Raw genomic sequence first — 27,102 nt, forward strand, 5'->3', positions numbered from 1 at the left:
AGGGCTAGGGTTCAACACCAGGTCAAGGGCAGAAGTCAAGGCTGCAGGAATGAGGATAGCAGGGAAGAGGGCTGTCCCACCCTGAACAGAGAACCAAGAAAAAAGGCCTATTTAAATAACACAATGACAACCATAATAGAAATTATAGAAGTGAAAAATATAATAGAGGTTTTAAAAAATATAGAAACAAGTAAAAATAGTGAGATTACGCCCACCTGAAGAAAAATTAGGTGAAAAAAGGCAAATTGATGAAACCCCTCAAAATGCAGTGCAGAAAGATAAAGAGAAAATATGAAAGCGATGTTAAGAGACATGGAGGCTAAAATGAAAAGCCCCAACATCCATCCAGGAGAGAAGAGAGGGAATGATGAAGCAATACTGAAAAAGATAAAAGTGGAGACTCTTCCATAATTGAAAGCAGACAGGGGTCTCCCTATCAAAAAGTTGCCTGTTGGTCTACTTCACTTGTCGACTTCATGCAGTCTCTGGAAGCTGCGCCCTGCACTGGGTACTGAGGATGACCAGTGCCAGAGACGGGCACAGGGCAGACTCAGCCTGGAGAAACCTAGATCCTGGAGCCCCCAGGATGTGGGGATATGCCATGCAGGGCTAGGCTCTGCTATGTACAACAAGCTTGCCATTCAGAAAGTACCTGAAATCCTTCTTCTTTCTTAGACATCTTAGTGATATTAAATGGCTGAGAGGGACACTTCCCTAAAAGAAAAAAACTACAATTCTTTACAGTGTCTAGAGCTCTCCATTTTTCAAGCTAGCAGCAAACAGCTTGCGGTTTGGCAACCAGGCTCCCAACATCCACACACACGCATCCAGGGTGCTTCCGATATCAAAACACTCTGGTCCCCTAACACTGCGCAGTGCAACCTCGCCTCTTCAAATATCTCCATGTACGCCAGGGTTTAGACATCGTTACATAATTGGCAACTTACCGCATTTGAATTAGCTGTTGTTAATTCCTATTATTACTGTTACCCTTAATTTATGAGACTGCTAAAACAACTGCATTTCGGAGCTTAAGGAGACAGCTTGCTCTGTCCCAGCCAACACTGAGATCTTGGTCTATCTTTTTCATGCCAGTCTTCTAGGGTAGGAGCCAATCTAAAATCTAAAAGTCTTTCAGGGATCCTATAAAGCGATATTTAAAGTGAAGCCTGACACCCTAACACCTCTCTCTAAACCACAGCGAGCAGTTAAACACACAACTAATCTCTAGAATATTTTAAAATTCTGTTTGTTAAAAACAGCAGTAGTTTTTTTAAATGAATAGGATTCCTATAGTCCTAAAGCCTGAAGGTTGGAATAAACAGTAAGAATAAAAAAAAAAACATTTGGCATTATTGAGCCCTGTGTGTTCAATTATCTGCTAAGCACTTGACATATATTATTTCACTTAATCCTAACTCCATAAGTGCATATTATTTCTCCCTTAGCAAACTAAAACTCAAATAAGTTGAGTACTTTGCTCAAATCCACACAGCTAGTAAGCAGCAAAGCCAGCATTTGATCCCAGGTATGGCCCCAGAGCCTGGCTTTGCACCTTATGTTGATTATCTTGTATATATAAGGAAGAGTTAAAGGCCATTTGATCCAACCAAATCTGTCTGGTCTCCCAGGCAAGCCTGTGCCAGGCACAGAACTGGATACTATGGGAGAAACAAAGAGGAGAATTTCACATATGCACATGCAATGCACACACACAAAGGGCAGCAAGAATGGAGAGCGCTGATGAAGTTCACACCTTTGGCACAGTGAACCCCCTTATGAGGATGCTCTGAGGGGCATAATCAGGAATCAAACTGACAGAGACAGAAAAGATGTTCATCAGAGCGCTGTTTACACCGGGGGAAACCTGGGCAACAGCCTTCATGCTCCACACTGGGGCAAGGGGACACAGCCACACAACATGCCCAGGGGGAAATGTTTTGCAGCCAGAACACAAACCATTTTGGAAAATAGTGATAGGGGATATGCTCATAAGATAAAGTTGAGGGAAAATGCAAAATAACTTTATGTTGACAATCTGATTTCAGTTTTCAGCAGCCTAAAAGAAATGCTGCAAAATTTTAATGTGAATATTCTTGCATCTTCAGATTTGGAAAGTTTTTTCTTTTTGTATCATCTGGTACATTCCAATTTTTCAAAGAAGAGGATGAATTTTTTCTATCACATGAAAAAGAAGTATTTTATGTGATCCCTACAGTACTGCCTGAATCTGCTTTAAAATATCTTGCCATTATAATATAGCTGATACAACATGATCCCATTTATGCAAAGTACATATACATATATGCAAATACACACATACATAAGCAAAGGAAAAAAGACTCACAGAAATGTATCAAAATATTAACAATCGGCCAGGCACTGTGTGGCTCATGCCTGTAATCCCAGCACTTTGGGAGGCCAAAGCGGGTGGATCACAAGGTCAGGAGATCGAGATTATCCTGGCTAACACGGTGAAACCCTATCTCTACTAAAAATACAAAAAATTAGCTAGGCGTGATGGCGGGCGCCTGTAGTCCCAGCTACTTGGAAGGCTAAGGCAGGAAAATGGTGTGAACCCGGAAGGCAGAGCTTGCAGTGAGCCGAGATTGCGCCAGTGCACTCCAGCCTGGGCGACAGAGCAAGATTCCGTCTCAAAAATATAAAAATAAAAATAATAAAAATTAACAATGACAAGGCCAGAATAATGGAATAGCAGTTTGTTGTTACTTGCTTTTTTATTTATCCATTATTTCCAAAATTTTCCATAGTGAATAGGCAATGCTTTATAATTTTAAAACCTTCAAGTTGATCATAGTTATTATTTCTTCCCAGCGGTCATCCAGCATTTATACATGAACACAAAGAAATTCTTGTCTCTAGCACTTCTGAAGCCCGTGCCATCACACAAAGAATCCCCACCTGCAATAATGAACTCAGCATTTGTGTTGAGGGGAAGTCACTTACATGACAACTGGCCTGGGAGCTTATTCAATCCTGGAAAGAAAAGCAACTAGGACAAAAGAATTTGGCCAGAACCAAGCAGTTGTTGCTGGTATAATTGGTGTGTGCCTCAGCCTTGCTACCTACTTCCTGTGATGGGAACAAATTCTGGAGCAAAGAAACCTAGTCACAACCTGCTTTTCACTGTACTTGGAGGACCAGTGTTAGCTAGTTACTCCTTATCACTCACGGTTGTTGTACTTGTGCACACTCAGGGAGAGGGATGGCTTATATCTGTTCCTAACTAGCACAATCATTTTCACAGATACAACTCCACAGATGCAGGCCATGAGAGAAAGGAAGTATAGTATAGTGGTTACAGACACAGACACTGGGGTCAAAATGCCCAGTGTGGAATCGTGGCTCTATCGCTTCCTAGCCAAGTAGCTTTGGGAAAGCTAATTAACATACTCCATGCCTCAGCTTCTTCATCAGTTAAATATGGATGGTAATAGAGTAGCGTGCTCACAGGGTTGTGAGGATTTAGTGAGGTAATATGTCTTAGGTATTCTGAATGCCATCTGGGCTTACTTTAAATGTTCAACAAGTAGTAGTGTATCATCATCATTATCATCATCATCATCATCATCACCATCATCAGGTTTTGCCCTAAGGAGCCACAAGGAAAATAAAGATGAGAAAAGGGCCTTGAAACACTTGTGGAGCTGAGGAAAGGGCCCAAGGATAGTACAACAGTAACTAGAAAATCAAGGTCATCTACAATCAATAAAGTGAGGTACAAAGAGGAAGAGGTTGGAAAAGGCTTCCTGAAGGTAGTAGCAACTGAGAGCCCAGCACTGAGCCCATGGCATAGCAGGAACTGAAAAGTTCTTTGCTGAAATAAAGAATCAGGCTAGCAAGACTGAGAATTTAACAAGCTGCTATAGGGGCAAGGGAGGGAGTCTGGGGCAGTAGAAACAAGAGAACGAAGGGCCAAGAAGAAAGTACAGGATAAGTCCCTGAACTCACACAAGGAGGAGCAGTGAGAGTGAGGCTGGGCCAGGACAGGAAAGGGTCACAGGACCACAAAGGGTCCAGGGACCCCTCTTCCACCTTTCTGTCACAGTAATTCCTCATCCCTCTGGTCTCAGTAGAGGATCATGCTCTTGGCAAGCCTCCTCTGAACCCAGACCAGAGCAGGTCTTCAGGTCATGAGCTATCAGCATTCCTTCATGGAACTGCAAGGAGACTTGCATGCATTAGTCTAATTCTTTGAGATATGTCTGATTCCCACATGAGATTGTAATCTCCACAAGGGTGCCATCTTATTTTGCTTGTCCTTGTAATCCAAGAGCTGGCATGATACCTGGACAGAGTAGCAAGATGCAAAAATGTCTGCTGAATAAACCAATGAATGAATGGATAAAATTATCAAATGCAGGTTGTTTTCTCGTGCTTCTGCCGGGGACCAAGGCAGTAACATTCTCTCTGGAGATGCTCTCCAGTTCCTCCCTACAAATGAAGTGGAGAAATGGAAAAAGAATGTGTTATTGATGTATTTTGACATCCTGGATTAAAAGCTGCTACACAAGAAGCAAAGTATTAACAGCCATCATCTCTCAAATTTATACTGCACTATTCAAGGACTGAGTTCAAGGACTTTTTAAAAAAGAACACAAAGTGCTCTTCTTCACACTTCAGCCCCTCTGCCTCTCCTTCTCTTCCTCTCTTAACCCAGCATTCTTGCCCACAAAACAGGACCTGAGAAAGCAGATGAGCAGCAAAGTTTCATAGCCTTCGGAAAAAGAAGGTTTTGGACAGGTTGGCTGGGAGGCTAAAGTCACTATTGCAATAAACAAAGCAAAGATGATACACACACAGGGAGCTCAATGGAGAACACTTTCCCTTACTAAGTCCCAGAAAAAGCACTCTGAATGGAGCCTTGGGTATGGGCTGTTTCGACATCCTAGAGGGACTCTGGTTAATTCAGCACATAAGAGCTTTTAGGGAACATTTTCCCCCAAAGAGAGAAGGGTTACCAGTATGCCATTTCACCCAAGAATGAGAACTGATCATCTCAACAACCATGAGTCTACATCTAATATGACACATCTTCTCAGGCATGCACGTGCGCGCGCGTGCGCACACACACACAGGTTTCACCTGCAGATCACAGACAGTGTTTCTCTTGGAAATTTAGATAGCACCACAGAGAGGCGCCAATGAGCCCCCACTAGCTGAGGACCAGGCAGACCTTTGTTTTGTCTCTTTTGATCTCAGTGACCTCTCTTGAGCCTCAGTTTTCTCAGCTGGTAAAGTGTTCATTCATTCTTCACACTCACTCATTCATTTATTCCACAAATATTTTCTGACAGAGACTATTACAGGAGCCAAAACTCCGAAGGCAGTAGCAACTGAGAGCCCAGGACCAACCAAACACAGGTCTTCCTCTAGGGAACCAACATTCTCTGGATGAGGCAGTACCACTGACATCAGAGGGTGGGTGTGCAACTCAGGGAGGTGACGTGACTTGCCTAAGGCCACACAGCTAATAAGTGGTGGCACTGATTTGTGAATCCAGGGCTGTCTGAACATGAAACCTGGACTCTCAACTGCACTTGCATTTGCCTCTTCCTTTGCTAGCAGTCACTTTAATTGGTACCAAGTGTTAGCACTGGGCAATGCAATGTGCCCAGATAGAGGAAATTTGGGAGTGGCATGCTGGGCAGCAATGGAGAGCAAATGTGAGAGAAAGTGGGGTGAGTGGAAGAGGGCAGTCTGTGAAGCCCAGGGAGAGCAGTGGTCTTCAGAACACCTGGTATTTTGCTGAGCACTGGAGAACCTACAGTGTTTTTGCATCTCTGATATAGTGGCTGCCTCCTCCTTAGAGCACCCACTGCATCTGGTATTTGTTTTTGTACCTGCGGGACAAATACTTGTTTTCACATCTCCTTCTCTGACCAGGGGTCACTTTTTGAGGCCAGGAATGATGGCATGCCAGGACCCGGCCCAAGGAGATGTCTCACCTTTGATGCCAAGAATTAAAATAATAGTTGCTGCCATTCATTGAATTCCTACGGTAGCCAGACACCGAGATAAAGTCTATATTCATGATCCAATTTAATCCTCGTGACAATCCAATGAAATAGGAATCATTTAAGGAAGAGGAAAATGGGAAGTAGAGAAGCTAAGAAATTGCTTTAAAGCCACTGGTGAAGCCAGGATTCCAACCCACGACCAGCTTCAGTCTCAGGAACCTCACCCCTCAGCTCCATTGCTTATGTCTGGCCTAAGCAGCCAGTGTTCCTGAAATGTGCATTTCCCCTCTCCTAAGCCTCTCAGGTTACATCTCAGCCTTCCCTCCCCAGAAAGAACTCAGTTCTCCTCCCTGCCTCCAGTCTGGGCTGTGAACACACCACACTTGTTGAATGAATGCTGGCTTTTTTTTTAATTTGGCAGTTTAAAGCAATTAACGTCATTTAGTCAGGCATGTTATTAAGTCAACATTCAAGGGAGGGTGGATCAGGGGAAATGAATATACCAGGTTACATAAATACCAATTTACTCACTGTCTAAAATACCGTAGAACTTCATCATATGTCAAACATTTTAGTCCCTTTTATTTTTGCCTTTTACATTCAAGGATGACTCCATACCCATACACAACTCTAAGAATGAGGCTATGGTACAAGGGCTCCTGGGAGATAATGTCAGCAAAAATGCAGAGAAGAATTTGCCAAAATGCTATGTCATGTCTCCCTGCTCTGACATGAATGTGACTTTAGTCTTCTCTTGGCCATTCAGCTAAGTCTGCCTTGTCTGCACAGCGTGGGCAGGTGTGAGTCTGCTGCGCCTGCTGGACAGCACCCCAAGGTGGGGACAGCAGCCCGTGCATGCCTCCCTCTACTCACAGAGACACCTGATGCAGACAGCTGCAGGGCAACAGGTGTGGGTGGGATGGGGGCACACTGGGACAAAGTGAAAAGAAGAAAGCCAGAACCAAGTGCCACCCATCTCATGGTGGAACACACTGGGAAATGAGGTTGGATCTGCTGTCCTCTGGAACTGTGCTGACCTTTGAGCTCTACTGCAGGCAAGCCCAGGGAGAGGCAACGAGCTGCCCCAGATCCCCCAGCTCAGCAGAGTCAGGCCAGAGCTAGAACCTGGACGGCCAGACGCCAGGCCAGACTCCTGCCCTCTCCAGCCCAGTGACTCTCTGATCCAGCCACATCCTGCCCAAACAACAAAAAGAAAAGGGATCAAATACAGAAAACCAGATCCAGATGGTAAGAGGAGAAATCCTCAGGAGGAGGTGGAAGAAGACAAAATTAATCTTCAGAAAACAAAAAACAAACACATGCAAATATAATAGTCACCTTTTCACCTGGGATGGTGATCCTTCACCTGGCTCTCCCATCACTAACTTCATGATCTTGGGCTCAATTTCCCCAAATGCAGAATGAAGATGGAATATGACTCATGGGCTAGTTATGAGGATTAACTTAAAGGATGTCCTCATACACTCACTCAGTCACCAAACCCTGGTGACATCTCCTTGGGCCAGGTCCTGGCATCCCAAGAAGTACAAGCCATCATTTCTGGCCTCAAAACGATGACCCCTGGTCAGAGAAGGAGATGTGAAAACAAATATTTGTCCAGCAAGTACAGTGACAAACACCAGATGCAGTGGGTGCTTTAGGGAGGAGGCAGCCACTATAACAGAGATGCAAAAACACTGCAGGTTCTCTAGGTGCTAGAGACAAAATACCAGATGCTCTGAGGACCACCGCTCACCCCAGGCTTCACAGACTGCCCTCTTCCACTCTCCCCGCTTTGTCTCACATTTCCTCCCCATTGCTCCCCAGCATGCCATCTCCAAATTTCCTCTTTCTGGCCTTCCACATTGCACAGCCCAGTGCTAACACTTGGAACCAATTAAAGTGGCTGCTGGCAAAGGAAGAGGCAAATGCAAATGCAGTTGAGAGTCCAGGCTTCATGTTCAGACAGCCCTGGATTCACAAATCAATGCCACCACTTACTAGTTGTGTTGCCTTGGGCAAGTCACATCACCTCCGTGAACTCGTATCTTCCTCTGGAAAATGATGCCATCAGAGCACCTGTCCCATGGGATTGTTGCAGAGGTGAAATGAAATTTATACAGACAGCATAGCACTGTGACTGGCTGATAAGCATTAGCTATCACCACTGATCATTATTACTGGGGACAACATAGCTCGGGTCTCAAAGATCAATGCTGCACCTCCCACAATCACTGAACTGACTTATAATTTACCCTGGTAACATTTAGAGCATGGGTTTTTCTAACACATTTATTATGTTGCGAAATCAATTTATAGGTCAGAGTCAGCCTTCTAAAATAAACAGAATAGAAAACAGAGTAGAGTAGAATAGTGTAGAATAGAGTACAACAGAGTCCAGTCTAGTCGACTTGCGTTGAATAGAATATAATAGAATAAAGTACAAAATACCAGTCTGCACTGCAAAGAATAAGGCTAAGTGATGTTTCATGAAACATGTTTCACATGTGAGGTTGTAACGGGTTGCAATGTAACATGTATTCTTTACCGCGGGCCACAGTTTAAGAAGTTTGAAAGGCACTGACTTAGAAAAAAAACACAGTTTTGTGCCCAAAAGGCCCCAGAGGGAGCAATTCTTGCACCAGGGAGATTAGGAGCAGTCTTTTATAGGAAGCAGATGGCGTCTTTCAAACTGATGTTCACTAAACAATTTTCTGTTAAAGGGCTAGTAACCACAGGTCCCGGTAACCTATTTGGTAAGAAGAAAAGCCATCGGTGACAGGTCAACAAATTTCTCTCCATCTCACAAATTGGAGAATGGCCACTCAACTGTGCTCAGTGATTTCTAAATAAACTGCTTCAACAAGCAGACGTGTATCTGGGTACCTTTGGACTTTAAAGATAAAATGTATGGCTTGCTCCAAAGCCCTCACTACTATGGCAGGGAAAATCTCCATTCATGCCACCCACATTGAGGAAGGCTATACCCTGTGCCAGCCTATGCTTCAGACCTGGCTCAGGGGAAGAGCAGCTCCAGCCTCTGGCCCAGGATAACACAGCCTCCAAGCACACGGATTTGTACGAAATCACAGAGGGAAGAGGTGCACAGGCCAGCAATCAAGATGTGCATAGGCCAGAATGGAAGGGAGGGAATGACTGAGTCTCTTTAGGGAAAGCCAGAAGCCTTCCCAGAGACAACATGTAGACAATGTCTCTCAAAGCGTTGTCCACGGACCACCAAATGAGAGTCACTTGAGATGTCTGTTCACGTGCAGGTTCTGGGGCTCCGGGCCAAGCTTACTGGGCCAGGGTCTCTTGGAGCAGGCTCCTGAAATACTGCATCTTAACAAGCTCCCCAGGTAACATTTCTACAGCCTGACGTCCTGTAGAATTGAGGCTTAGAAGCCAGACAAGGACAGCAGTGTTGGCAGTGTAACAGGACAACGGCACGGGCATGGGCACAGAGGCGTGACACAGCCGGATGTGTGCAGGGAACTCAAGCAGTGTGCTGTCACTGAAGCACTCAGGGTGAGGATGGGAAAGGTGGACGCAGCGGCAAAGGGATTTGGGTGCCCAACATAGCTCTGCACACCTCATTGAGTATTCAATGGATGTTTGTTGAAGCAGGAAGGAAAGAAGTGAGAGAAGGAAGAAAGAAAAGGATGTCCAACATTTAGACAAAAGCAAATGTATGCTTGGAAGTCTGTTAAGATTGCTACAGATTCCCCTAAAACCATGATATTCTACCCAAAAGAAAGCATTTGATGATCTGAACCTCAACTGAGGAAAAGAAGAAGGTTGGAGGCTTCAGGTTTCCAGAGAGGTTATTAGTGTTCAGTAAACGCTTGACTAATTGTTCTGTCTCCTTTCGGCTTCACTTATACAGATAATGTTAATAAGGGGAATGTGCCCTGATGACACACTGGGACAAAATATTTTGGCTGTTAAAAATAGATGCATTGGAGGAACATTTTCTCTAGGTGAAATTCAGGCTCAAATGCAATTGAATCTGAGGAGAGTTCACAAACACACCTTTTTGCATAAACTAGAACAGATTTCCAGTGGAGACCAGCTGGGTAGCTTTGAAAGGCATGGGACAGGGAGCAGACAAGCCATGGGGCTCAGGGCTGCCTTCCCCTGTCCTCCAAGAAGCCCACTGTGGGACGTGAAACCCTTCTTCCATCGGTGGCCTCAATACACTGGCCTGGACCCAAGCCTGGTAGTCAGGACTTCAGCGTTCGAGATCCGGCCCATTTCTGATTCACTGTGAGACCAGGGGCAGGCCACTGAGCCCCGACACACACTCACAGAGGAAGGGGCCGTTTCCCAAGACCTGCCCCTCTCCGAAGTCCTCTCATCCCCTTCTAAATGAGTAGGTCAGGCTCAGGAGGAAGGTGCAAGGTGGGCATCAGATCCTGCTCACTCAGGGCACAAAATGCTCTGCTTAGCAGAAGTCACAGCTCCACGAAGGAGTCACATCCCAGGGAGGCGCTGGAGGCAAGACTCTTCCGAAAGCCTCACAACACAATATTCTATTCGGTCCTGATATCTCAAGGTGGCAGAGGCTGAAGTGAAATGACTTTTGGCAAAACTGATCCCCATTAAATCCATATAATTCCCACTTCCCAGCAGCTGTCTCCCCTCATCTCAAGGGGTGCATTGCTGCAGGTTCTTAGCACATCCAAGGGCTGGGCCTGGGGAAGAGAGCAGACCACTGTGCCTGTAGCAGGATGCAAATGCAAATGCAAATAAAAACAACCCAAACTCACTTGATGGCCACTCTTAAAGATTTCCTCCTGCGTGAAGGTGCCTGACAGGCCCCACGCAGGGTGAAGCAGTGAGATCACCCAAGCAACGTTCTGTGGATGATGCAGGTATTTTGCAGTGGGCAGATTATGCAGCTCCCAGTAACCTCCAAAGCACAGACTCAGAAATTCAGCCCCGGTGATGTAAACGACAAATAAACAAACAAATTAAAGAAGCACCTCCCTGAGAAGGTGAGATCACAGCAAACACCACGCACACATCCTGATGCTTGCAGGGCCTCAACCCCATGTGAAGGCGAAGGGAACAGAAATTAAAATTCACATTTCTCCCTAATATCAGTGGAAATGTGGTGCTCGAGCGCTTTATGGAATTAGCTGCAGCAGCTTCCTAATTGCCTTTGCCGAGTTGCCTCCCCCAGGTTGATGGTGGCGGCTGCGGCGGCCCCATCAGTCTCGCTTGGTGCTCCTCGTGCACCCGCCCAGCACTGCGGTGCTCCCGCAGCAGCTGCTCAGCTTGGTACTGCAGAGGCGCCTGGACCCCTCAGCCCAACTGGATGCTTCTGGGGGAGACTCTACCATGCCTCCAGCATAGTGACCCAGATGGGCAGGGATGCTCCCAGGGGCAAGGAGGGGGTCGGCCAGCTAAAAGAACCGAGGACCAGCTTGTTCTGTTGTCTGGCAGTCCCTGCTGGCACTGCAAGGGTTGTGGGCAAGGGACCTGCCTGCAGGGCTTTGGGGCTGGATTGTTGTAGCTGGAAGGCAGTCCCCGCTTTTTGCAGCATCCATGCCTGATGCTGGGACTCATAAAACCCTGGCGTTGGAGAGTAAATAGGGAAAGAGCTGTGAAGGACCTGGTGATCTGCCTGTGCTCTACAGTGCTCTGATTTCCATCACTAGCGTGCAAGGACAGGGAAAAGGCTGGGCAGCTATTCCTCCCTTTGTTTATCCGTACCTTCGTGCTGGCCACATACAAACAACCCCTGAAGACTACCCCATAGACAGCTCTGTGCTAAGTGCCGCAGGGGGACCCTCTCCAGGTCAGAAAGAGCAAACATGCCCTGGGGGAATTTAAGGTCTAATTTATCAGCCTTCTCCTCACCCGTTCCCACTCACCACCAAAGGAGATAAGGGGTTCACAGGATATCACACAACCCAGAACCCCAGACCTGCCAGAGGCACAGAAGGCCCTGCAAGACTCATTCCAAGCAAAATAAAATTGACCCTAGTGAGTCCAGGGCTGTGGCTTTCAAGCTAACTGTCGATTGTACAGAAAAACAGAACTGTGGCTTCCTCAAGAGAAAAAAAAATAAGCACCCATAAACATTTAGGAAAGACAGACAAAGAACAGGAATAACAAAAACAGAGGAGCTAAAATTTACTGGGCACTTCCTGGGTGTACAGTTCTGTGCTAAGACCGTCACATGCCTCCGTACCTAATCCTCCCTGCCATGACCCCATTTTACAGGTAAGGAACTTGAGGACCTGAACACTAAGAATCCAGCCAGATCTCAAAGCCAGATCCATCTGGTCTCAGAGTTTCAGAGCCCACACTGGCTTTCCTATACCATCATCAATTACCATAATGGGGAATACACAAAGGAAAACTTAACCAAATTCAATCAGATTCTCAGAAAGGCATCTTAGGAGTCAGAACACAGGAGGGGAGGGCTGACCCTCAAGGGCAACTAAAAGATAAGCAGCATCAGATTATTATGACAAAAAGGGAGAAGTATAGAAAGCTAGAGGGCTCACCAGCCCTCCTTTTGCCCAGTTTTAAGGGTCCAGTTCTTGCCTCTTTTAAGTTCTGCATTATGAAAGCAAATGACAAGGACCAAGCAACAAGACTACGAATTCCAACGGGGACAATTTTAAGGGCAGGGGAGAAGTTTCCACCAAATGCTCTGATGAGCCAATACCACACTAAGGCCAATGCAAAGGATAAATGGTTGGTCCTAGAAATCCCCCAAATACCTTTCCTCTGACCCCACAACAACCCAGGCACCTGAACTGGGATTCACACGCTGCGGACTCAGTCTGCCTTTGCCTCGTGGAGCCATGTAGACTTGGGCAAAGTGACATCCCCTGTCTTACATGTTAAAGACGTTTCTGCATCTCTAAAACCGATGCAGATGATAACAGATCCAACCTCAGGGGTTGCTATGAGAAATTAAATGATATGTCATAAAGCACACATCATAAAACACAAATAAAACACCTGCATCATTGTTATTATTATTATTATTATTACTGCCTAAAATCCCTTGTAGAGCTGAGTCACAGGCAGCTTTGATGGAGGTCTCAAAACAAGGCCTCCAGATGGCTTGGCATTAACAACCCCCAAAGTGGACAAACTACTGTCTTGAGCAACCAACACTTGCTGGTATGCAGAAGCAACTCCTCGAGAATAGTAACAACAACAAGAGTCTACCTCTTCTATACACTTCCCATGAGTCACTTATTGCCAAGCGTCCTGCATGCATCTAACTCACCCTAGAAGTTAGTACCATTGTGCCCATTTGAGAGATGTGAACACTGAGGCTCAGCAACTGACCTGTCAGGGTCATATGACCAGTCAGCAGCAGCATCTCGATTCAAACCCAGATTGTCGTCACTCAGATTCAGACCCTCAACTCTACACAGTTCTGCCTTCCCAAGACCAGCCACCTCCCTTAAAAGTAGATTTTTAAAAGTCAATCCTCTGCTTTCTTTCTAAGTCTATATATATTTTACCTATCATTCATAAAGCATTTGTTTCAAGCAAAGAACTGAAAACCTCGCTGTTCAAGTAGAAAATCCAGCTATGGCTCTATAATTCTGAAATTCCCGTTCTGGGAAATGTGTACTGTTGGCTTTTTCAAAAGATTAGTGAGCTGTGAGCCCTCTCCTGAGAGGATTACATCTTACTCCAGGGCGACCAGGTGGCTCCTGATGTTCTGAAATACTCGAACTTGGCCACACACTCTGGGATTTTTAATTAGTTACCAGTATTTACTAACAAAGGGAAATAACCCATGTATATAAAACACACATACGCACGCACACAAACACCCTTTATTGCTTGCCAGATAATGATTTGTCTGAAGTGTGTTGTCTGAGCTGGTGTGTGAATTCTGTATTATAAAAGCAGATGACAATAGCATTCCAACAGGGGCCCAGGCCAAAGCCAAGAGGAAAGAATATCCAAACTTGGCATTACCATTCCAGAAGTCAAATGACTATTATTATGTCAGTGGGGCAAAAGCCTATGCCCATTGAGCTGTTTGTACATGACGCGGTCATGTTGCACTAATAGACATTTCACTAATAATGAAAACCAGTAGGAGGCTGAGAGTAAAGCTGGATGTTATGACTCGTGCCTGAAGATTACCTGCATCCAGCGAATTTACTGTCTCCCACATCTATTGTTCTTTTTACAATATTGTTCCACCTCTGCCTCAAACAATACAATGGAAAAGGCGTTATGGATGGCACATGTACAAAGAGTCAAACGCCTGCCCTATATTTCCAACTTTCACCTTGCTTCACAAATTATAGCACAATGTTACAGCAACAGCAAATTTTAATCTTACAGCTGCCCACTTCTGCTGTGCAAGGGACAAGATTAGGAGGATTTGGGAAAGAAAGCAAAAAAAAAATCCACCTCCCTGGGGACATAATAAATGCATTTGTCATTGTGCCCCTGCCACATTAAATGTGCCTTAATTTTATGAACTAATTAGGGGATCAAAGTGACAAAAATTCCAAGTCTCTCTTGTTCATTAATAACGAAGTGGGACAGTATGAATGAGAGGATAGCCTGAGAACCAAGGCTTCCCATGTGCCACACATCGTCCTAAATAACTGAAATGCTGCCCAAGGGGGCATCGGGATTAGAGGTCATCTGCAGCTGGCTTCTGAACATGCTCCCACAGCAGGGGAAATGGCTGGGTATACTGGGATCTCCCTTGGCATAAGGACCTCACTCTGGGCTGTGGAGCAGACGTGGCAACCCCAATTCCTTGGGTGATGGGCTTTCTCTGGACATCTCCCCCCATGCTCAGGGAGAAGGGAGCTGATCTCGAGGGGAAGGGTGCATATCTTGACAGAGGCCACCGCCACTGCAGCCCTCCTCCTGCTCTGAAGTACTCTCATCAGGGGTCAGCTGGGGATCACCTGCCTACATGCCAATGCCTGGCACCCATTCACGCACTTGCTCATTCACCAAGTCCACAGGTATGTATGCAGCCAGGCCCCACAGAAGCTCAATGAAGATTATCTGAAGAGCTTGTATTTGTATATTGCAACTAGGAATGACAACAACAACTCACTGGCAGGAGGCAATGTGCCAGGCACGGTGCTAAGTGCTCCGCATATTTTATTTCATTTAACCTTCATCACAGCCTATACGATAGAAGGTACTGGTCTGGTCTCCTTTCTCATTTAAGGGTATAGGTTCAGAAATGTTAAACTACAAGGCAATGCAGAAGAGGAAATGTCAGATCTGGGACTCAAATCCAAGCCCATCTGACTCCAAGGCTATGCCGTCTCAGCTGTTAACCCACGCTTTAATTGTTTCTGAATTAATATCCCAGATGTTTCTCATTTAATCCTTCCAAACACCTGTGAGATCGAAAACACAGGTATTATGCACATTCTTTTCAAATAGGAACTGAGGTCAAAAAGGATCACACGAAGACAAGAAAGTACAGCACTGTGGCCAGATGTGTAGACCCTGGAAGCCCAGCTCAGTCACCTTGGAGAGGCTGCTTCAGTTCTGCAAGCCTCGGCTTCTCAATCTGTAAAACAGGGTGAATGGTAGTCCCTGCCTCATTAGGTTACTGGGAGAATTTAATGGGATGTCATATGTAAAGGGCTTATCACAGTACCTGGAATGCAGAAACTACAGCGTGAGTGCTACCTGTTTTTACTATTAGATTAAGCAATTTGCCCAGGGCCACATTGGAAATGCACACAGAAAAGACAAAAAGAGAGATGCCACCGCTTAAGGCCAATGACCCTTCCTTTAACAACACAGCATCTCCAAAGATGTGAATCTTTGAAAATGCTCCAAGCTCTCGACCTGTTACTCATAAAATGAGAAAATGATTTCATTGGAGATGGAACAAAGGTGGGCAAAGGAAGCCTCCTAGAATGAATACAGCTGAGAGGGTGAGCTATCCAGCAGGAAAAAGAGAAAGCCAAAACAAGGACAGCCTGTCGCACAGGAGGCTTAGCCAGGACCCCGCACTTCGTCTGAGGCTCTGCTGCCACATCCTGGAATTCTTAAATAATTTTTTAACAAGGGATTCTGCATTTTGCACTGGGGACCACAAATTACGTAGCCAGTTCTGATCTCAGCAAGTCCTCAGATTCCAACTGCCTACAAAATCCCAGACGCTGAACAAATCCATGCCTGTTGGACTGAGTGACTCAGTTCTGTCCTACTGCCCTGGTTCATTCTCTCAAGTCAGCCTCTCTAACACCCAAGAGGACAAGAACAGTCTTCCCCATCAGCAAGCATTATCTGGCACGTTCTGTGATGAACAGCATCCATTTTTATTCACACGGGCACGCGCACATACACACACTTAATAAGTATTATGGTAATGGCATGTGCAGGCCCCGAATATCGACTGGCAGTTGTTTCACCTAAAATGGAAAACTCAAGGTCTGTTTTGTGAACCCACAGCATTTACAGCCTTGCCCATCTTGCCTGTCCAGATCATTTACATGCATAACAGCCCTTTTAACCTTGGGAGGGTACTGTTTTCCAATAACAGGTGCCAAGATAAACACTCTGAAGTGCACAAAGTGAAGGAACAGCCATCCATTTCTTGTGAAAAGATAATGCTTTCCTTTCCAATATGGCCTTGAAATGTGCACTAGTAGTTTGGTTTCTGAGTTGTTTATTTTCATAATGTTGATTTGGGGAAACTGGAAAGCTATACAACATATAAATTTAATACACCTTATAAATTTAATGCCTTAAGCAGCCTTGGAATGAGCACCCAATGAGTGCTGTTCAAAGCAAATGGAAGTTGAAGTGTTTACCATTTATTAGAAATGAACTGGACTCTTTTCAAATATGTATTTGTAAAAAACAATTCCCTTCTGAAAAGTAGACATGCTGGCTATGCACACAGAAATCCCCTAAAACACGTCAGTTATACAAATGCCTAATCTGCCAAGGGTGAGTTGTAAGCACAGGCCAAAGTGCTGGGCTGTCGAGGGGCCTTAGAGTCCAGCTTTACATTACAGAACAACCACCTCAGACAGAGTCTGTTGGTCACTAAATACTTAGTAAAATCACAAAAAAAAAAAAAAAAAAAAAAAAAACAAAAAAAAAAACAAGCATCCTCCTCTTTCTCATATCATTTTCTTCCTTTAAAGGAGAAGCAAAATTTTGTTTAATGGACCAAAAAGGGCTGATAAGGATTCTGTCAGTTTTACCAGAAGCCTGACATTAGGAACTTTTCCGTTCATTGAATGATACACAAAAGCTTCACTGCAATCACTCGAGATGAAACCTAGGCCGTGATGTCTCTTGTATAAAAATTACATTTAAAGGGGAAAAAAATCTCATATGCTAATTCATAGGTTGGCATTTTATAACATCTGTTTTATTTTTTTCTCAGTTTTGGTCACAGCAAACCTCTAAGTCAAATCACAGTGTCCCAGCGAACACACAATCTGCTAATACTCCCTGTGTAGAAGATGCTGTGGTCTCAACCCGAAGACTGTGCCAACAAGCACTGTGACTAAAAAAAGATGGAGGGACCCCTGAAAGAGCTGCTGCTCACATCTGACAGGGGAGATGTGCTGGGGTGAAGAAAAAACCCATTTGTTGGCATCACAGCATCTACGATGGTAAATCAGGATTCACGACAGGCCTGAAATAGACTCCTTTGTGAAAATGTACACTTCTTTAGGTAGGCCCAACGCACCAAACCATGGACTGATCAGTGTAAGTCGGAACACTAAACACCAAGTGGAGATCAATCCAAGGCTGATGAAGGCTAGAATCCCAAACCTGCACCTCCAAGAATATGTGCGTCAAACTTTAGGGCAATGAAACACCTGGAAGGGCCACAGGTGCCAGGGGTGATGGTTTCGCATTTCTTTTACTTTTGCTCATGCTGACATATGGCTATGTCTTCATCAAAAACTGGAAACAGTAACTGTCGGCTCAGGCCCAATGGATTTCAGAATTATCAGGTGGTTTGGTATTCATGTATTTGCCTAAAAATTACACTAGTGTTACAATTAATTAATTAAAATCAGCATGAGATCACCATGCTAATCAATCAAAATTATAACCACATGGGAATAAAAAGCTGATGTTTGCCTCTGACCAGAAAACCATGCCTGTATTTTCATTTTCCCTTAATTTTGAGTAGCATCTGTCAATCTCCTGAGTAACACAGGCCGCAGCAGTTCCTAATGGGAGCAAAGGCAAAGTAGAAATGTATCTGGCAGAAAAGAACTTTTAAGGAGAAAAAAACAAGGAAAGAAAAAGAAAAAAAAATGAGCAAAAGAGGCTTAGACAGTTAGCAAGTGGCCATAAGTAACTCTACAAATGCAATGAGATATATGCATAAGAGGCAGAAACTGAATGCTCATTGGTTTGCCCTGCTCTGCTACTGTCTGAGTGATTGTGTTAGTGAGACCAATAAACTGCCCTGAACAATTAAAAACTGTCATTTCAGAGATTTCAAGACTTTTAAACATAACCTGCTAAGGAAAAGTCCAGTATTTGAAGTAACGCTATGAATTACAGCATCAGCAGCATAGGTTGAATGCGTTTATCATTCAGGACGGCAAGTAACTGTGTTTATTCAACAAAAAATGTTAGCAAAACAGCGCCTCCCCCACAAGAGCAAGCTGAAGAGTGCTGGGCTTCCCACGAGCAGCACTGCTACCTAATTCCTGATAAGTGAATACACCTATTCAATTATTTAAAAGTCCATTGATTTCCACATTGATGAAAAGTCATAATTATAAAAATGGCTTAAAGCACCAACCTTTTACTTTGCTGACTCTGTCCTGTGGAAAGAGATATCAACTTCATATATTAAAGCCGCCGTCTCAATAAATAGTTGATAATGCAAAAAACGAACTGCGCATTCCAAGACGTGCGTGTTTGGTAAGGGCTCCAAGAGGCGTCCAAGGTAAATGTCAATTCTTTTCCAGCGTTACTGGCAGAGACACACATTACCTGTATTTCCATTGTGTATTTATCATCATGATTCTGGAAAATGTAACTGGAACCCTTCATTCCTGTGAACATTGGTTCCCTGAATGCAGGTCTAAATAGAATGAAAAACCCAGCTCCTATCCAATTATCCCTGAGGAGGATGAAATGAGAATCAGCCAGTTTAATGCCTTTGATTGTGATTGTTAGAGGTGTGGAGACTGAGTTTAACAGCCTAGGTTCCCAGACCTACTAGAATGCTTCTCACTGAATCCCAAAATACAGCGGTAATGAAACTATGCCTCCCCAAAAGAACCAAACAAAGTCCATTCTTTGGGGAAAATGAAGTAAGATAGAGGCAGCTGAATACCGACTGGCATGGATATGTCAAATCGGAAACTTAATTAAAAGTTGAAGTGAATGGAAACCCCTGCAGTATCTGCCAGCTTAGCAAGGCAGCACGCAGGCACACAGCAGCACACCAGCACGGTCCTCCAGGGGCCTGCTATTCTCTCACACCATCTAAAACCCCTGAAGATGAACTCCAGCACCCATAGACAAGTCCCACAGTCTTCCACTCTGTACTGAAAACAAATTTCCTAAAAGATGGCTTACTGCGTTTTATAAAATCAAAACTATCCTATTTCTAAGGACCTAACAGGTTGCTACTCCTGTGCTCAGTAAAGACAGAAGAAAAAAATATAGGGGATATCTGGCATTGAATACCTAATATATTATAATAGACTAAAGTGGCAAAAGCCATGGTATTAAATACAGAAACAACTGATAAAATACTCTTATTTCTGAAGCCATGACAAGGTACATTGCTAAATGTTTGTGTTTACATTGATGAAGTCAGTAACAATACTGCTACCTCAACTTAGATCACCTAATAAAAACATGTTACCAAAATGGCAGTTTTCCCAGTCTCTGAACACCTTAAAATAGATGCATGGCCAATTATTATTTAACTTATATTCACAATAACTATTTTGTAAAGTGTATGCCTTAGTGCAAAAATGACTAAACTTCCATTCTAAAAACTAACATACATTGATTCACAACATGAAGTGTCAGTTAGTGAAACTACACAAAATACATAAAATTATATGGTGGTATACAGTACACCTTACTTAACTGAAAATCAAGTTTAAACATCCATGCCTTAAAAGAGCAATTACACTCTATTATACAACATAGTATTGCCATCTTTGAGTCCCCTTAATACAGTGTTAATGTATTTTCCAGCCAAATTTTCTAACTCATTTTGAAAGCATCTTAATTGTTAAGGACACAGTGATATGATGGCAGCGTGCACCGAGTTCTGACTTTGAGGAGTAATTCCTCATGCAAATGGCCAGAAACTTGAGAATTAGCAAAAGAGAAGCAATTATCCCCTTGTTTTTCCAAACGATGTTATGTCTCCTACACTCTGAGCACTCAGATCTATTCCCATTCATACTCTGAACTCTCTAAACCAATGTTCTTTGCTAATTTTAAAAATACAGAAACATTTGCGGGGGATAGTGGACCAAAACAGCCCAAAGATAGCTGAAAAATGCTCCCCGAGGTGTCTACCATGCTCCCCCATCACTTATGGAAAGTCCCTGCCAAGTAACCCAAAGCCGTGAGTATTTCAGGACCCCCAGAGCAGATTCCAAACCAAGGACTAGGGTAGACACCCACCCCGGAACGCAATGCCAAGCAACACCTCACCTTTCCCTCGCATCAGATTACAAAATGCCAGGCAGCAGCAAGAAATGATAACAAAGCCATAAACAGCTGGAAATAATTACACAATTGTCAAGCTGCAAACATGACAAAAGCAAAGCAAGGCTAGTGAATTCAATATCAGAAAGGATGCTGATGAGAAGGTAAGAGAAGCATTTCAGCTTTTTCCAATTTGCTGTTATACAGTACCAAATAATAGGGTTGATGGAGTTTTGTGCAGTGTGTGTGTGTGTGTGTGTGTGTGTGTGTGTGTGTGTGTGTAACTTCAAAGAGAAAGAAAAAAACATATTTTGTGTGTTCCTAGAAAATTTGAGATAAAAGATACGAAAGCACAAACCAAAAATATTAACAGGCTCTGAAGGGATTCTTTTAGAATTGCTACAACTACAACATGCAGATGAGAAATATTTCTTTAAAGTTATACAAAATGTTATCTTCTTTAAAAGCATAAGAAAAATATACAGGCAATGCTACAGTCCAGAATTCATCACATCAAACATCTGACAAGTGGGCAAAATGCCAAAACAGAAGACAGACTTGTCCAGATTAAAAGGGTACTAGGGAAAGAGGCAATTCCTATGCAATTCCTGTAAGTGCTGAGATGGGCCACAGGTATGTAAATTCTCATCTTCCAGAAGGGCATTTCATAGCCTCAACTGTTTACCAACTGCCTATAATTCAAGAACACCTTCCCAAACAACAGAGTTGAGCAAACAATCTTTCAATGAATAAGGTTTCAATGAATAAGGCTATTGGTGATTTTTAAACCAGAAAAACTTTTGTCATTCCATGGTGGGCCAACGCTTTATTACGATATTTGGATTTCATGTGGCAAACTGTTTCATACGCTGTCCCCAAAAATGCTACTCTCTGAAGGGGAATGCCATAAATAAAATACGTACTTGGTTACCAGGCAGCATGCATAACACATATGGTACATTGGCCCAAAAATCATATTTTAAAATGTTTAAAAGTTAACAATTTAAGCTATTTGTACCCATTTTCAGAGAATTATTCCCTAAAGGCCAATTTTATTTTCTATCATCAAGAGAATATTTTGATTAATCCTGTTGATCTGCAAACTTGAAATTCTTTGAACTCCTCTAATCTCTCCTCCCCGGCCCCTTTTTTTTTTTTTTTTTTTTTTCTGAAGGGGAGAACGAAGGACCATATATCTCACAATGTAATTTTAAGCTTATGCTTAAAATGCTGCCTGTTTGAATTAAAATTGATGCAGCTTCTGATAAGAACCTAATAATCAATTCTCCATTCTCATTACTCTCCAGAATTACATGGATGCAGACCCATTTCTTAAGTTTGTGGACTACTCTCATAGGTTATTACCCGGCAGTGCAGCTGAGTGGAAAGATAACCACATTCATTCTCCTTATCTGTAATGATGTAATGCATCCCAGCCCTGGGTCTAGATGATTGGGGAATAATGGGATTGTACAACTGCAGGGATGACAAACAATAGTGCAGCGTCTTTCTCTGATACACTGAACCCCACGCCTCCAATGCAAGGTGAAAGGCATCACAAAATAGGCACTGAGTCTGCCCCTTGGATGAAGTTAGCATTTTTTGGCCCGAGGAGCATCTGCTCTGGCACTGAAACAGCAATACCGACACGGAGACGAGAGCCATGCAAAAACACTCAGTTTCCGAGCCCCAGCCAGGACAGTGCGAGTGAGTATCCTGCTTTTCTTTGTGTTTAGAATCAAGTGTCATCTAAAAATAACCGGTTGGTAGGAAGAAATCACTGTACAGTACAATGCCAAGAAACCCGGGGATCAGAGACTCCTCTGATAACTGATGCTGCTCGGGGCTCACGTTTGTTTGGAAAACTAAATCTGCCTCCATTTTCTGTGCCGGAAAAATCATCGCTTCCTGCCACCACAGAAACCTTACCTTTTGCAGAAGCTGGGAACCGGAGTACTTAGCAGCAATGGATTTTATCTCCCCACCAAAAGCCGAGGCCCAGAGCTTCACTCTACAGGGAGAAGGGGCACAGGAAGAAATGTAACACCCGTGTCACAGTCAACACGCACGCACACGCACACGCACACATGGGGCTATGGCTGAAGGAGCAGGGCGATGTAACATTTTTTAAAAGAAGAAAAGATAAAAAAGCGCCTTGGTAGAAACTGCCAGCACCAAACTGCAAAGCGCAGCGCGGGAGGGGGCCCAAGGGGGGTCGCGGAGTTAAGAATGCACAAAGTCTCCCAGGCTCTCTAAAAAGACCACTGAGTTTCATTTGAATCATTGCCCGAGGACTCGACTCCCTAAACTGGGCATCACCTGGCAAATAGCAGTCAGAAGAAATCCACCCATCCCCCCTCCCATAAAAGAAGTGGGGCGGCAGGAGAGCAAAGGGGGGAAATTCAGCGGCCCATGGAAGTTGGATTCGGTAACCAGGCTCCAAAGTTGGTGCCGTCACTTGAGGTGAGCATCTCCAGATCTCACTCGCCAACCTGCGGGCAGGGGCCAGAGCATCCCACCCGGCCTCGCCGCCCGACGCGGGTCCCGAAAGGCAGGTGCGAGCGGCGAGGCCGACGCCCGCGGCGGGTCCTGCCCAGCCGCACCTGCGGGCGCCCAAACTTGGGCACAGTGGGTCGCAGGCGGAAGGGTCCCCTCCCCGGGCGGCGCAGGAGCCGGCACTTACACGGAGAGCGGTATCTGCTGCTCCGAGCGCACCACGTCCCCCAGCGCGGCGTAGAGAAGCGCGGCGGCGAGAAGCGCCGAGGCCCCCCGGGACGCGCGGCGCGGCGAGCCCGGCCCGGCCATGCTGGGCTCCCTCCGACGCGCCCGCTGCGGCGGCGACGAGAGCGGCCGCGGGGAGCTGCGCGGAGCGGGCGGTGGGCGAGCGCGCGGGGCTGCCTGCTCCGCTCCGCGCCGCGCCGCGCCGCCCCGCCTGCCTCTCGCGCGCCGGGCTCACTTGGGGAGCAGAAAAAGGAGCGGGTGGGGGGGCGGGGAGGGCGGAGAGGAGGAGGGAGGGCGGAGAGGAGGGGAGGGAGGCGGGCGGGGGAGGAGGCAGCGAGACGCGCCTCTAGCAGCGGCGGCCGCCCGGCCCCGCCTCAGCGGCCCCGGGGAGTCCGGCGGGCCGCGGCGGGAGGGCGGCGGGGCGGGAGGCGCCGCGCGGGCGGGGACTTGCAAACTCCGGTGTCCTTGGCCGCGGTGAGCGCGCCCTGCCCCGCCCGGGCCACTGCGGCCGCTGAGTTCTTTACAACTCCGCAGCCCGCCACCGCGGGCGCGACTCTCGGGCTGGCCCCGGGCCGGGGCGACCCTAGCCGGGGTGGGGGTTGGGGGCGCGGGAGGGAGGCCAAGGGCAAGGCGCGGCGCTCCGCACTTTGCGGGCGGCTGCTACGAGCGGGCGTTGCGCGCCCAGTCCGCCCCTGGGCCGGGCGGGGTCGGGGGAAGCGGAGCCTAGAGGGGGCGCGCCCTCCGCCCGCCCGCGCGATTTTCCTGCGGGGAGGGACCTGGGGAAAAAGCAGAAATCTGAGGAAGGAGCACGGGCTCGCGGCGGAAGGCGGGATCGCACTTGGGGCGGAGCGGGCCGAGGATGGGACTGGGTGGGAGCTTGGGGCTCTGGCTAGGGCTCCTTCGGCCCCGGCGCGGAACAGAGGAAGGTGCGGAGGGCGGTGCTACCAGCGTGGGGCTCCCGGCACCTGGCCGCAGCGCAGCCGCCCCCCTGCGTGCCCGACCCAGGCCCCGGAGCTCACTAGCAGCTGCTGCCCTGGGAGTCTGCCTGGCTGCGGCGACTGGCGGGACCGGGATGTCAGGGCTGGGAGGAAGCCATCGCGACGCCGAGTTAATCCTGACCGGGGGACACCCTGAATTTCGGGATAAAAGATTTCTCCGAGCCTGGGGGATTGCCTGCTCCCCACTCCGGCGCCCACCGCACTGGGCAGGAGGCAGTGAGCGCCGGAGGAGGCGCCTTCTCGCCGCCCGCAGAGGCAGGGGCGAGGAGAAAGGAAGCCGGGGAAACCCCTGCGCGTCCGGAGAACCAGGCTTTCCCCCGCCTCTCTCGCCGCTGCCCCCACCCCGGGACCTAGCTTGCCAAACCCCTCTCCCCCGTGCGTGGTCTGGGGTGTGATTGGGAACTTTGTGGAGCCCTCGCGCGGGCTGGCGGTAAAGACCGACCTGAGTGAGGCTGAGTCATCCTTGCCGGGCCAAGCGCAACTCGGGTGACCCTAGCAAGGAGCGCGCTCCTAACGTCGCCGGGGCTCCCAGCGCATCAGACGCCTGGGTTCTTATTTGCATGCCTTTCTGCAGCCGAGGCTTTGCTTTCTGCCCCGTCACCCGCCCTCGGCCTCAGCACCCTCAGGTTGCAGGGAAGTGAGTAAGGGCGGGCTCCAGCTTCCGCCAGGTGGTGTCCGGCTAGGATCCAGGCCGGCTCTCCTTTCCAGTTCTCCCTGGAAAAAGTTACCCCTGCAGATGTTGGGTTTGATCTCAGAGTTGGCAGCAAGGGAGAAGGACTGTTACCGAGAGGCTCTTGGTGCTTTTCCCGAGTGCGGGCAGACTCGACCTCCCCTGGGCTCTAGCAGGTCTCGCTCCCACATTGGGGGGCGACGCAGGGAACAGGCCCCACTCCAGGAGCGCCAGGTGCGCCCCGCCCACGGCAGTGTCTACAGCCGCTCTGGATGACTAACCGGTTATAATGAACTCTCCGCTTCTGTGCATACCCTCCACCTGAGGAAGCATGCCAACCGTTTCCAAACCGAGCCAAGCGCGGCCTGACCCCCGAGGCAAGGGGTCCCAGGAGTTGGACCCTCAAATTGGGGGTTAGGAGAAAAAGTGTTTTCCTGTCAGAAAGCGGGATCGTTCTTCCTAAATGAAAGCATAGTGAATGAACTAAGAGTGAGTGCATGCTCTTAGTAAGACCATCCGTTGCCTACGTGTTTTCTATATGATGACAGCCCTTCATGCCTTCACTCATTCATGCAGTCAATAACTGTCAATCAGCTTCTATTGCTAGGTACAGTAGGACATGCTGGGAAGCCAGTAGTGAACAAATCAGGTGACCTGCCCTCACCGAGTTTATACACTACAAGGAGGACAGGCTTTACTACAAAAACCATAATGGTAAGTGTACAATTATACACTTTGACAAGGGGAAAAAAATACTGTGTATGAAGAAAAAGTACCTGTGACACCCATACTATTGTTATGCCTATTAACTGATGAGAACATCGAGGCATGGCAAAATCATACAGCTTAGTCATATTTAAGCAACCGCTTGACTGCTGGACTATATACTGAAGACCACTTGGGCACCAAGGTCATGAAGACATTTCATAATAAAGTCACTGTGCATTGCCAACCTGACACAGGTGAATTTCGCCGTTGTTTCAGGGCAACTAGAGAGTAGGCATGAGAGGCCAGGCACAGGAAGTCCCAGTCCCGGGAGGACAGTGTTTTGAGCATTTGTAACACAGGCTATCTTAGGGAGAACATTATGCACATTACGTTTAAGATGGATCCTGCTAACCATTTCCTAGTATATCAAAAATAAAAAATATTTATCTAATACTAATACACTCAGAACTCAAAGTGTCCAAAGATTTGGGGTCTTACCACTTACACACTGTAATATTCTTTCCAGAATCACAAAAATCAGTGCTGAAAGGGATCTGTAAGCGATCTAGTCTTGCAGTCTTATTTTAACGGAGAGGAAAACTGAGGCCCAGAAGGATTTAGCCACTTGTCCAAAGACAGACACCCCTTAAAGAGAATCTCCTCACTTTGAACCAGGGAGTTCCTGCAGCTACATGAGAATAAGGAACTAGGAGCACCTTCCAGTAAGCCATATGCGGTACCAGGGCATTGGGTGCTACTTGCCATTTTCACCCAAAAGCTTACATTTCAACACCCAACTCTTAGTTGAAGCATGGAATCCAGAGAAATAAAACTTTCATTGGTAGACCTATGCACTCCGTCCCACCTAGCCGAGGATGTCGCACTTTGTCCTGCAACAATGAGGAGCTGCTGGAGGTGTTTGAACAGAAGTGAAAGATGATGACACAGAAGTGAATGTTCTAGAGGCATTCACTTAATCCTGGCATATGAAAGGGATTCTGGAGGAGCCCCTAGAGCAGTGGTTCTCGGTGCGCAAGAGGGCATTGCCCTTGGGGGCATTTTGAACAGCTGGGACTTTTTTTTTTTTTTTTTTTGGAGATAGAGTCTTGCTTTGTTGCCCAGGCTGAAGTGCAGTGGCACAATCTCAGCTCACTGCAACCTCCACCTCTTAGGTTCAAGTGACTCTCATGCCTCAGCCTCCCAAGTAGCTGGGATTACAGGGGCCTGCCACCATGCCTGGCTAATTTTTGTACTTTTAGTAGAAATAGGGTTTCACCATGTTGGCCAGGCTGTTGTTGAACTCCTGACTTCAAGTGATGTGCCTACCTCAGCCTCCCAAAGTGCGGGGATTACAGGTGTGAGCCACTATGCCTGGGCT

General features: G+C 46.4%; 1 protein-coding gene across 4 annotated transcripts in view; it reads right to left on the bottom strand.

The window, feature by feature from the left end:
• The window catches only part of CACNA2D3 (calcium voltage-gated channel auxiliary subunit alpha2delta 3), a 928,576-nt gene extending 904,972 nt beyond the window's left edge, over positions 1-23,604 (bottom strand). For 3 of the 4 annotated variants that reach the window (XR_643716.2, XR_643717.2, XM_009200542.2), the window contains exons 1-2: positions 23,311-23,562; positions 22,557-22,638 (exon numbers count right to left, since the gene is read on the bottom strand). Coding sequence is in view for 2 of the 4 variants with exons in the window: in XM_009200542.2 (XP_009198806.1) it covers positions 22,557-22,638; positions 23,311-23,432 (204 nt within the window). In the remaining 2 variants the exon portion in view is untranslated. Of the gene's footprint in view, positions 1-22,556; positions 22,639-23,310 lie in introns of all 4 variants that reach the window. The other variant, XM_003894282.2, reaches the window with a different exon arrangement.
• Between the last annotated feature and the right edge of the window lie 3,498 nt (positions 23,605-27,102).

Source organism: Papio anubis, chromosome 2 (assembly GCF_008728515.1).
Source record: "Papio anubis isolate 15944 chromosome 2, Panubis1.0, whole genome shotgun sequence".
Lineage (NCBI taxonomy): Eukaryota > Metazoa > Chordata > Mammalia > Primates > Cercopithecidae > Papio > Papio anubis.